The sequence below is a fragment of the Mastomys coucha genome, unplaced genomic scaffold, assembly GCF_008632895.1.
Source record: "Mastomys coucha isolate ucsf_1 unplaced genomic scaffold, UCSF_Mcou_1 pScaffold23, whole genome shotgun sequence".
Lineage (NCBI taxonomy): Eukaryota > Metazoa > Chordata > Mammalia > Rodentia > Muridae > Mastomys > Mastomys coucha.
Window position 1 is genome coordinate 45353923 of NW_022196906.1, and position 12594 is coordinate 45366516.

Genomic DNA, 12594 nt, shown 5'->3' on the forward strand with positions numbered 1-12594 from the left:
GCTTGAATTTGTAAACAGTCTAGGGTGTATCTGACATACAAATCAATTTGTATCACACAAAGAATGGGGAGAGAGAGAGAGAGAGAGAGAGAGAGAGAGAGAGAGAGAGAGAGAGAGAGAGAGAGAGAGAGAGAATGGACAGGGCCATAGGCAAAGCAAGGCAATGGGTAGAGGGGTTGCTGGTTAAGCATCAGGAGTTGCATAGTCACACATCACACATTAGTCACTGGTATGGAAAAATGAAAATTCTTCAGCTCCATTTTCTTTGTGTGTGAATTGCTTATAATTTCTTCCTAGCTGTCTTCAGGGATTTATAAGGAAAAAATAACTAATACATCTGAAAACGCTTTGAAGCTACTTAGTTTCTTAAAAACACTAATATACAGATAGAGTAGGAAAAGATACATGGTTTCACAAGAATGAGTCAGCTAACTCCAATAAAACCACACTCAACCTGGTTTCAACAAAGTGAGATTATTTCAGCGGTCCCTTTTGGTCTAATTTTGATGAGATTTGGCCTATGTGTTTTTTACTAAGGAGGATTAAAATACTTCTTTTAAATCACTGTCTAATATAAAGCATGGGCTTTGATCTAGAATAGGTTGTGCCTTATTTACTTTTTGGAAAAGCCTTAGGCTATATTTATTAGTTATTTATCCAAGAATCTCTGTGTGTCAGTAGAAGCTAAAAGAGCATACTATCTAGTGGAGAGGGATATACCTTAAAATTATTATAGAGGAAATGTGTCAGGTACAATAGAAGTCTGTCTAGAATATTTAGAGAAGCACAGGCTCTATCATTTCTTTGTAGGTATAGAGAGGGGAGCTGGGAAAGGCAGGATGAGATCTGAGTGTAGGTTTAAAAAAGGAGGTCAGGGGAGAGTGATTGCAAGGTGTAATATTCTAGGTGTGGAGAGCAGGTTAGGCAAAGGTCTGGGAGTAAGAACTGAATGAGGTATGAGAGAGGAAGTGGCCAGAAGGGAAAATGAATAGCATTCAACCATGATGCTTTCGGTGCACGGAAGGAGCTAGGATTTCATCCTGTCGGCAGTGAGCCATTGGAGGCTCTTCAGCAAGGGCAGGTATGCTTCAATTTGCATCTTAGATAGACTCTTCAGGCAACAGCACAGAGGGTGGATTTGACAACCACAAAGCCACAGGGAGATCAGTGTGGAGAACCTTAGAGTAATTGAGACAAAAGATCATTGGGCAGGTAGAAGTGCCAGGAGCAGATGTGAAAAGTACTTAGATGTAACAGGGCTTAGAGGGGAAGATTGAAGGGAAAGTTCCATGTTTCCACCATTGCTCTGGAATGTAAGCTTTAGAGCCATCATGATACTGATGACAAACCAGGAAAGAGGAAGTAAGCCCTAGAGGGAATGATTGACAGGGTCACAGGATGAGACACAGAGGTAATCATGATCTGCGTCTGGCATACTGGGATAAACAGGTCTGGATACTCTACTTTTTCTTTCTGTTGTTTTGTTTTGTTTTGTTTCTCGAGACAGCGTTTTTCTGTGTAGCCCTGGCTGTCCTGGAACTCACTCTGTAGACCAGGCTAGCCTCGAACTCAGAAATCTGCCTGCCTCTGCCTCCCAAGTGCTGGGATTAAAGGCTTGCATCACCACTGCCCAACAGGTCAGGAAATTCTAAAGGATAGAAACAATTATACTGAAAACCCTATGAAACTGGTGTGTGTGTGTGTGTGTGTGTGTGTGTGTGTGTGCGCGTGCGTGTGTGTAATTATTGGTATGTATTCATAATACATACTAATAGCTCTCATAAAGATTTTTTTAGTGTAGATTAGAGTTTATTATGGGAATGGGGAGGGGAGTTAAGTGGGTAGTAGAGGCAGAGAAATGCGGGGGGGGGGAGGAGGCTCACCATGAGCATGTGGAGAGAGAGGGGGAAGGGAATGGGAAGAGAGGGGGAAGGGAAGAGAAAAGAGCAAGAGCAGAAGGAAGCAAGAGAGCAAGAGGATGTTTATGTATTATGTACTCTGGCTACCTTTTCTTTATGCCCTCGCCTTCTTTTCACCCCTCACCTTGCTATTCCCTTTCTTTCAGTCTTGTTGCTATTTTCACATCATATATAAGAATGAATTCATGTACCTTCATAAAATCTAGGGTCCATAAATGAGAGAAATATACAACATTTATATTTCTGAGTTCAACTTGCTTTCCTTAATAGAGTGATCTCCATTTGAATGCATTTTGCAGCAAACAACATAATTTAACTTTTCTTCATGTCTGAATAAAACTCTAGTGTGTATCACTATATCTTGTTGCACAGGTCTGGACTAGAAGATTAATGACAGAAGCCAGGCTTGCATTCACAGCTGGAGAGGTTTCAGGGCCACAAGAGAGAGCTTTATGAAGAAGATAGGGAAGATCAGTGGGAGAAGAAGCAGCAAGAAATGGGGGCTAAAGGCATCAAGACCTTAGGGGCAGACATTTCAAGAAAGAAAGATGTAGTACCTACTGTCTGATGTAGTAGAATCACGGGGACAGAAGAGCATCCCTTGCTTTCAGTTTGGTGGTTGTTGTGAACCTTAGCAAAAGAGATTCTGGAAATGTGAGGTACCTAGAAGTCAAACGATGTTAAGAAAGGGGTGGAAGCGAGGGGGGAGGTAGGGATAATTATTCTTGAAGTCTGAGGATAAAGAGTGGTAGAGGTTGGATGATCATCACAGAGAAGTTCAGCATGAAGGGGAGGCTGCTTGCATTCCCCTGTCTCTGTAGTGCTTAGGGGCAGCAAAGAATCAAGGATATTCAAATAAGAAGAAAAGAGTCAAGTTTTTTTGAAAGAGGTAGAAAATGCTAGAAGTCAGTCTTGAAGAAGAAATGAATTAGGATAAAAGCCCATGTTAGTCTTCCACCTCTGAGAAGAGAATAAAGAGAGGTCACACGTGGGACAGGGTGATGAAGACAGTTGTGCTATGCAAGAAGAGTAACCTCCAAGGGGAGGGTAACAGGGATCCTGATGGTCGGAACAAAGGAATCAGAGCCAGGTAGAGAAATCTAGCTGAGAATATGCATCTTGTGATGTGATTCTCACAATGCAATTCCTGGAGCTTCAGTATCAGCAACTAGGAGCTGGTCAGGGATGCGGCTTCCCAGGCCCTACTCTAAAGTACTGAGTCAGAAATACTAGGGATGTGGCCCAGCTCTCCAGCTGATTCTTATTTCTTCAGAAGTGGTAGAGTCTGGACTAGATACCAGGAAGGTCTATATGCTGTTCCTGTGTGTGGTAGGATGTGTACGTGTTGGAGAAGCTGCTCCAAGCTTGGCAGTCATGCTGGGCACTGAGAGGGTACTCTGTGGATCACAGAGGGCACAGACTCAAACATGCTTGAGGAGGAAGAGAGGCCCGGGCTGGATCCCCATGTGTGTGCAGACAGCCTTGACATTGCTCTTCTCTGAAGGACTTTTAAATTGATTATTTGTATCTGAATTAGCAATTTCTGTTTTAACCATGCATGCCAAAAAGCCTATGACAAGCAGGGCAATAGTGGCACACACCTTTAATCCCTGCACTTGGGAGGCAGAGGCAGGCAGATTTCTGAGTTCAAGGTCAGCCTGGTCTACAGAGTGAGTTCCAGGACATCCAGGGCTACACAGAGAAACCCTGTCTCAAAAGACCAAAACAAAACAAAACAAAACAAAAAGCCTATGGCAAACATGCCTTTTGTAAATAGTTTTAAAAATAGCCACGTGACAATGAACAGATGAATAGAGTTCACAAGACAGAGAATAACCAGATCAAAACTTTTGAAATTTTGTTATCAATCACGTGTTTACACCTATTGGCCTTGACTTAGCGGAAGTATGGAGTTATATGCCACAGGGGATACAAACAAGTATCAAGCACACAACAGAATCCCATTTTAGTGAGCTCAGGGAGACATTTCCATATGAGAAGAAGCAGAAAAAGAAGCAGAGTGTACTTTGGATGTCTAAGCAAAGGTTCGAGGGAGGGCATGAGGCTGAGTTTATACTTAGAAGAAAGTCCTCCGTAGGTTAGGAGGAGAAAGACCTTGTGCCTAGCCAACATGCGTAGGCGAAAGTAAAGAGATAGGAAGGAACCATGCTTATGTGGAAGGGTAAGCGTTGGGGTAGTTTTACTTTGTAATTAATCAGTTAATTAATAAAATGATTTGTTTGTATCGTGAATGTGTGTGTATGTGCATAATCCAGAGGGGATATCTGGTCTCCTATTCTGTTGTTCCCTTATTCTTTTGAGACAGGGGTCTCTCGTTGAACCTGGAGCTCACTGGCAGCTGGCAAGACCCAACAGTCTTCTTGCCTCTGTTCCTTACAGTGTTGGAGTTAACATACATGCAGAACTATTTCCTGCTTTTTATGTGGGTGCTGGGGATTCAAACTCAAGATTCCCATCTTGCATGGCAAGGACTCTTAGCTATTATATTTAAATGAATCTGTACTTAGACGAATTTCAAACAGTGACCCTGGGGCTTCTACCTGAGCTTTAGACTTCAGTAGTTATCTCTGAATGCATTTCCAGCAGATATCTCAACCTGCTCAAGCCCAACTAGAAACTGTCTTATCCCTCCTATTTACCAGAAAGCTTCCATATTTTAGTGGATGGCAATACCATCCTCACAGACCTTCAGCTCTACAGCCACCCTAAACTCTCCTTTCTGTGGCATGCCTCAAACTATAGATCTACATAGGAATGCTACTCATGGAATGGTCTAGACACTCTTGACTCTTTCTTCATCTCTAGAGGAAATACAATCCTTTCACAAGGATTGTTCTAGTAGCCTGCTAATGCAGTGGTTCTCAACCTGTGAATTGTGATCAATCCCTTTGGGGATTTGAAGGACCCTTTTACAGAGGTCATTTAAGACCATTGAAAACTACAGATATTTACACTATGATCTATAACAGTAACAAAATTACAGTTAAGAAGTAGCAATGAAAAGAAATGGTCAGGGGTCACCACACCATGAGGAACTGTCTTCAAGGGTTGCAGCATTAGGAAGGTTGAAAACCACTGCTCTAATGAGTTTTCTGTTTCTGTCTTTCATCTCTGCCCTGGTCTATCCTCATGGCAGGGCTGCTGCAGTAGCTCAGAGCCCTACAGCACTTCCTCATTTTACCCTTCTCAGATGGCTTTGTTCCCTGGCTCCTCTGATCTCATTTCCTAAGACTCTCCCTCTCTGCACTCAAGTGGGGCTCTGAAACGGACCAAGAGTGCTTTTGCCTGAGGATATTGCTACCTCTGAGGGGGCAAGTTAGTCCCTTTGTCCTTCACCCTTTATCCTGTGACCGACAGCCCCATCTTCCTCCATCCTTTGCCCCGTGGCTGACCGCCCTGTCTTCCTCTGTCCTTTGCCCTGTGACCGACAGCCCCATCTTCCTCCATCCTTTGCCCCGTGGCTGACCGCCCTGTCTTCCTCTGTCCTTTGCCCCGTGGCTGACTACCCTGTCTTCCTCATAGTCCAGGTGTCAGGCCATCTCAATGAAAACGTTTTAAATGTTGCATCACTGTCCCCTGAAGACATTCCAGATTCTTCTGTATTTTTATTTCTGTTTAGGATTCACCATTTTACAAAGGTCCCACACAGTTTCCAGTTTAGAAGCTTATTGTGTGTTTCTGCCCCTCACAGGAAGAGAAGCCCATGAGGGTAAAGATCTCACTAGTACACCCTGATGCCTGTGACTGGCACATACTGGGCTTCTAGGTAAATACATATCTGTTCAAAGATTCCTTTCATTGACACCGTTAATACTAAAGAAAGTGCTGAAATAATCAAATAAATGTCTATAGGAATTTAAATTACTGGTCTGGTGAGATGGTTCAGTGAATAAAGATGCTTATCATCAACCCTGACAACCCAAGTTCAATCTCCAGGTCCCTTATAGTAGGAGAGAAATGACTCCTACAAGTTGTCCTCTAACCTTCATATGAATGTAGCACTGTGTCATGCCCTCTCAAGCTCCCCCCACCCCCATGCATGTACATGCTTAGATGTAATTAAAAATTAAAAATACATAGAAATACATAATGTCATGCATTGTTTAGTGATGGTAAACATCACTGTGTACATGAGTTGTTAGGCAATTTTGTCCTCGTGCAAACATCATAGAGTTTATTTAAACAAATTAAGGTGGCTCTGATGTCACTAGGTGATATAAGGCTATTGGACAACTGTCCTTTATGCATTTGGAAATTGACTGAAATATTGTGCACTGCACACTTGATAAAAATATTTGAAAATATTTGAAGAAAAATATTTGAAGAAAAATATTTGAAAGATTAATCTGAGAGTGAGTCCTAGAACAGGTTTAGGATGAAAATACAGGGGTGGGGGGTGGGAGGTATCATGAAGCAGCAGGAATGACAAAGGACACACAATCAGGTAATTAGTGTATCAGAAATATAGTTTGTATTATACAAACAGCACTGAACAAATTCTGTACCCAATTCTGCATTCTGACTTCCTCCACTAAGTAGTAGATGTTGGAGATTTGTTTATGTTTTAGTAAGCCTCAAGTGACATGCACATGTGCACACACACATGCACACCACATGTGCACATATATATATATGTACACATAAACACACACAAACAAATAGCGAACCATGAAGATTTGGATAGGGAAAGAACATTTTGAATATGTTGACTCTGGGGTTGTGGGGATATAATTGAATAAAAGTGGATGTGTCCAGTAGATAAAACAAGAATTTAGATCTGGGTTGGCACCGTGTATCTTTAACACTATTATAATTAGAGCCATGAAAATAATGCTCTTCATAGATGGATTTGCAAGAGGAAAGAGGATAAGAGGAAAGAGGATATTTAGTCATTGGTGCTTAGAGTAAGAGTGGTCCACAGAAGGACCACTGTGGACAAGGGCCAGAAGCACAGAACAGTAGTGTTGGATCAGGATGGAAGCACACCAGGGAAGTGAAAGAAAGAGGGAGCCTAGAGAAGAAAGGATAACCAGCAATTTCAAGTGCCTGGTACCTAGTAGGTGCTCAATAAATGGTTATTGTACACACACACACACACACACACACACACACACACACACACACACACATTCCTACAAGTTTTGAGATATCTATTTCTCTCTCATATATCTATATAGATGGATAGATAGATATAGGTATACATATAGATGTAGATGTAGACACAAATACAGATATAGATGTAGCACTTTAGAGAAGTTGAGGAAGATGAACTTGAGGAAAGCCATTGGGATTGTCAAGATTCTTAGAATCTGGGCAAGAGTCATTTCATAGGACATAGAGGCAAGGCCCTTGATTTTGAGTGTCATGGGAGCAAGCATGGTGAGGAAATGAGAGTAGCCAGATAAATGAGCTTTGTAGCCTCAGCATGGAAACATGAACATCTACTTTGACAACAGTATACATGAGTGCATTAAAATTTCAGCAAATCAGTGGAGCCTAGCATGAATTCATTAAATCCCACCTGGGATTGCTTTATTTCTTTGGAAGACTCTCTATTCCCTGTTTTGGACAGAGTGATATTCAGGGCTCATAAATGTTTCTGATGTTTCCACTCCTACTCATTGGACCCTCTCTGTGTGCTGTGTCTATATAAAGAATCTACACCTGCATCAGCACAGAGAGCGGGGAGAGTTTTTATTCAAATGCTCTAGATACAAACTTACATTCAGATCAGTTGTTGGGAAAACAAAGACGAGTGTTTCCAAAGAGAGAGCACAAGCAAATTCAGCAGCAGGAATTAATTTATCCTTTAGAATTGGGAAAGAAGTTGGCGCTGCAGGGTTGTAACTACGGATCTGTTACACTTTCCCCTAGTCCCCTCTTCTTTGGAACATTTGACCCACAGTAGACTTAGTGAGGCCATTGTTTTCATAAATTACCATTTCCATCAAAACAAACTCAAATATTCCAAGATTAATTTAATACTTATAGTATTGGTGACCCTCCCCCAAAACACTTTTAGCTATGCTAAGTACACATATGATATTTGAAACATATCCTTGTTTTAGTACTTTAATGACATTTTGAGGTGTATTTTCCTGCTTTCGAATTCTCTGGAAAGGCTAAGGAGGTGCTGGCGACATGAAGTAGGGAAATGAAGTGATCTGGTGAGAGAAACAACAAGCCAGACCTCCCCTGCAACTTCAGCAAAGAAGTTCCCTTCTGAGTTCTGTAACTCAACAACAGAACAGTGAAGTCAGTGGGCACAGCTCTCTGAATTATAGGTCCTCACAACACTGTATATAGTTATCCAGTCATCTGGAACAGTCAAAGTAAGAATACCGAATGGGTGGGTTGTTGATGGATAGCCTGTGTGCTTGTCCCAGATTCTGACTGTGAGAGAGAGGTACTGAGGACTCAGACAGCACAGCAATAATACAGTGTACTTGGTCATTGTCTGGGTCAGCTGTTCCTCTGTTGTACCTTTTCCTCATCCTGCTCCTTGGCTCTGTGTACCTCACTGAGGGGAAGGCAGATACTCTCTCAGAAACACCAGTAGTGCTTGCTGCACCTCTATTAGACGCTTACTGTGTGTAAACTCTGCTTCCAATTTGGGAAGAGGAGGCATTAGCTTTATTTCCAAGAGACCACTAGAGGTAAAAAGTCTCCAAGGTCATCAAGTCCAGAAAGGTTTACATTATTAATCAGAAAACGGTGCCAAAGGCTCATGACACCATCAGCTTAAAGTAAAGATGGGACAATTTGAACAGGAACAGTCAAATTACTGGACATGTTAGGATTGTGTGGAAGTCATTTCATCACACCGTGGTGACTCACAAACTCTCTCATCTCCTGCCTCTTGCCTATTAGTCCTTCCAGGGGAAGCCCTGAGCTTTCCTGCCAGCTCACACCATGTGTAGCAGGCAGGTGCCCTGAAGAGCTCCGTCCCAGTTCTTAGGTTTTTATGACTAGATTTGAAAGAGATACATCACTTAATACATATCAAGTTATTGTTCAAAGTATTTTATAAAGAATTTTAAAAGTATTTTGTCATTTATTAACACTTAATATGCTAACAAAATACATCTCAAATTTGTTCTGGATCAGGTGGGCTCTGTTCTACATCAGCACTAACATATAACAGTTTAGGATGAACAAACTAGGAGAGACCCATATGTACTTTGAATTCATGAAATGACTCTCAAGCCTCTTCCTTATCATATATTAGCAGAACAGCCATTGTCATTAACCCAAAGAGCTTAAAGTCAGATGCCAAAAGATGTTTCAAGCTCTGTACACATATGGATTTTAATGTCCTTTCTTTATAATTGAGGGCTTCCAACAAAGTGCTACACTTAACTAACACAAATTTCCACTATTCTGAAAAAGGATATGTTAAAATTCAGGTCAACATTTCATGAGAATCATTTGAGTGGATTTCTTACTCAGAACGAATACTCACTTAAAGCCAATGCGGCAAAATCAAATCTACAGGCAGCACATTGTGACTAGAGTTAGAAGAGCAACACATTGTGACTAGAGTTAGAAGAACAACACATTGTGACTAGAGTTAGAAGAGCAACACATTGTGACTAGAGTTAGAAGAGCAACACATTGTGACTAGAGTTAGAAGAACATCACCAACAGTTGGCTTCTCCTCTGTTCTCAGAGCCAGAGAGTGCTAGTGTGCTTTTATGTTTGATGACGCTAAGACTATAGTCAGAAATAAGAATTAGTATTTCTGAAGATTATCTTTAATTGTAATAATTCACTCACCACTGTCCATCCTGGATGGTACCACAGTGCCAGGCCTCTGAGAAATCTTAGTGAGGGGTCCTGATCTCTTGGAGAGCTCAGCCTGGTCCCGGTGGGAAGTCTTCTCCACACTGAGTGATGCTTCTGAAGTCACTTGCTTCAGATTTGATTAAATGCAAATCCTCTGGTGTATGTTTCTCTCCAATTTGCATCCCCAATGCAGATTATATATGAAGGTACTTTTCCCCCTCTCTAAGGATTTTTATTCAGTAACAACGAGTTTCCATTAGGACACAACTCTCTTAAATGTTTGTTATGGAAACAAGTTGGCTTTTATTTGCTTCATGAATAGCAGTGGTGTTTTCCCATCTCCTAAATTAGGGTTTGGCTTTAAAAAGTAGTGTGTTGTATAAAAATTCCATATTGCCCAGTTGCTAATGTATTTGTATTAAAAGCTGGACACTTTTCAAACATAGTTAAAATTTTGGGAAGTTTTCATTTGCGAATAGTAATAAAATCTCTTAACATTTAAATATATGTAGATCACTTTTTAATTTATAAACAAATCTGTTTGCTACTGCAGAGATTCATACATCAAATATTTGTAAGCTGCCTAGGATATCTCTACAAAGTATCCCTGAAGCTACTGATGTTCAAAGTAGTACATGGGGAACCAATTCTAATTAAACTTCTTCACTAAAAATCTTTTTGGTGTATTATGCTATGAGTTCCTTTGGAGAAAAATGTAAAGCAAACAGAATTTAGGTATTTCAGCATTTTCTCATACATCTTTAAACTACGCACATTTGCTGCTTAGTCTAGTTTTGATTTTTGTCTTCTGTTCTAAACAAGGTTAGAACTAGGCATCTTCTGAAATTCTTCCCTAGTCATTCTAGATTTATATGAGTGATGTCTCATAGACTCACACAAGCATTGTCCAGTGCTTCTCAAGGACCCGAGAGAGATCAAAGGAATCTAGAACAACAATTTGTACTAGAGCAGTGGTTTTCACCCTTTCTAGAGCTATGGCCCTTTAATACAGTTCCTCATGTTGTGGTGACCCCAACCACAAAATTACTTTCACTGCTACTTTATAACTATAATTTTGCTACTGTTCTAGATCATAATGTAAATATCTGCTATGCAGGATGTCTGCGATGTGACCCCCATGAAAGGGTCGTTTGGCCCCAAAAGGACTGTGACCCACAGGCTGAGAACCACTGTGATAGATCCTTTGTAAGAGAATTAAGAGGTTTTGAGAGCATAAGACTTTAGATCTGTTCCACTGCATGGGCAGATGCAAATGTAAAGAACCTCTGGAATTTTCTGATGTGCAAATTTGTATTCTCTAAGTTAGTGCTCATTTCTCTCCTGGAATGTACCGTTTGTGGTCTCTGGATGTCTAGGAGAAAACCAAAAAGGGCAAAACTTGCCTTAATTTCTGTGTTTCATGACTGCAGAGATCCTTGTGACCTGTATTTTTCCCTAACCAGGGGAAGTCTAGCAACCATACAGACTCATCTTGTGTACTCTTCCAGTCAATAATTCACAGTCACATTCTTAGGAACTTGTTCAGTGGACTCCCCACTATTTCTGTAGTAAACTTCAGCAAGCCTTGGAGTCCTTAAAACATCATACTATTTAGAAGAGCCTGGATTAACTGAAAAAATTCCAACCAGAGTACAACAGTCTTAACACAGTTATGAGTCCCCACTGCTGACAGAATGAAGACCAACCTTCCTAGCTGACTGTCAAGGCTATCTGTGATCTGAAGCCACCCTTCCTTCCTACCTCTCTGTCATTATTTCCTCCAAAAATCACATGGATGTCTCCTATGGATTTTGGACTACTTTCCCCAGAATCACTTGTCTATGCCAGACTTTCCTAGTCAGAATATTAGGGGGTCATGCCAGATAATTCACACTGTAAAGAGTTCCTCCTATGTGTTCTTAAATCCAAAGGGCTGATGGCCTCTACAGTAGGTACAACTGATCACTCAAGTGTTTGTTTTATTTATCTTCAAGAGGTCTATTGTATCCTAGACTGGCCATGAACCTGCTATGTAGGTGAAGAAGGAGACCTTAAACTTCTAGTATTCTTACTTCCACCTCCCCAGAGATGAGATTACACTCATCTCTGTGCCACAGCTGGGTTGATGCAGTGATGGGATCATACCCAGGGCTTTGTGCAAGGTTGGCAATGCTCTACCAACTGACAAATCTTCAGCCTTCCTAGTGTTTGCTCAAGGGAGCTGCAGCTTTTTGTTTCCCAGTCTTTGTTTATAGTAGTTTCAAACCAAAGCATTCTTCTCTCACCTTGTGCCCATGAGAATTCTACAGAGCTTTTAATATTCAGCCACAAATACACTTTTTCTCTCACAGTTTAATTGCATGTTTACCAAGATGATTTTATTGACAGGAGAGCTAAACAAACGTCCTTTCTTGTGTGTGGTTTGTAATACACCCTCTTCCTGCTCTCCTTTCCCCTCCCCACTTTTCCTATTTCTTCTTCACAGACCCAAAACACAGACAACCAAAACTCAATTAAGAATCAAATGCCTAATGAACCTGAGGTGTTTCTGGTTGGGCTTGCCTGGTTGTGTGGCTGTACTTCATTGTACTTCATTGCAGCCTTAGTCCTGAACAGGGGACATGAACGCATTACACTGATGGTTTCATACCATGCAGTGCCCATGAGGGTTGCCTGAAACACTTTAGTTCACATTCCAGATTATTATATGTTATGAAATAAGTTTTTTTTTGTTTTGCTGTACATACAAAGTTCCTATTCTTACACATAGCCTGACCAACGTACTCATCCAGGCCATCCTTTTTGGACTATGCCAGAACTGTCTTCATATATATATATATATATATATATATATATATATATATATATA

The 12594-nt window shown here is 41.0% G+C and overlaps 1 protein-coding gene across 3 annotated transcripts in view; it reads right to left on the reverse strand.

The window, feature by feature from the left end:
* Window positions 1-9815, reverse strand: part of CUNH11orf53 (chromosome unknown C11orf53 homolog) — a 42441-nt gene extending 32626 nt beyond the window's left edge. For 2 of the 3 annotated variants that reach the window (XM_031344679.1, XM_031344678.1), the window contains exon 1: window positions 9717-9815. In XM_031344679.1, the coding sequence (XP_031200539.1) occupies window positions 9717-9726 (10 nt within the window). In that variant the 5' untranslated portion in view covers window positions 9727-9815. Of the gene's footprint in view, window positions 1-5510; window positions 5527-9716 lie in introns of those variants that run through there. The other variant, XM_031344680.1, reaches the window with a different exon arrangement.
* Window positions 9816-12594: the final 2779 nt, after the last annotated feature.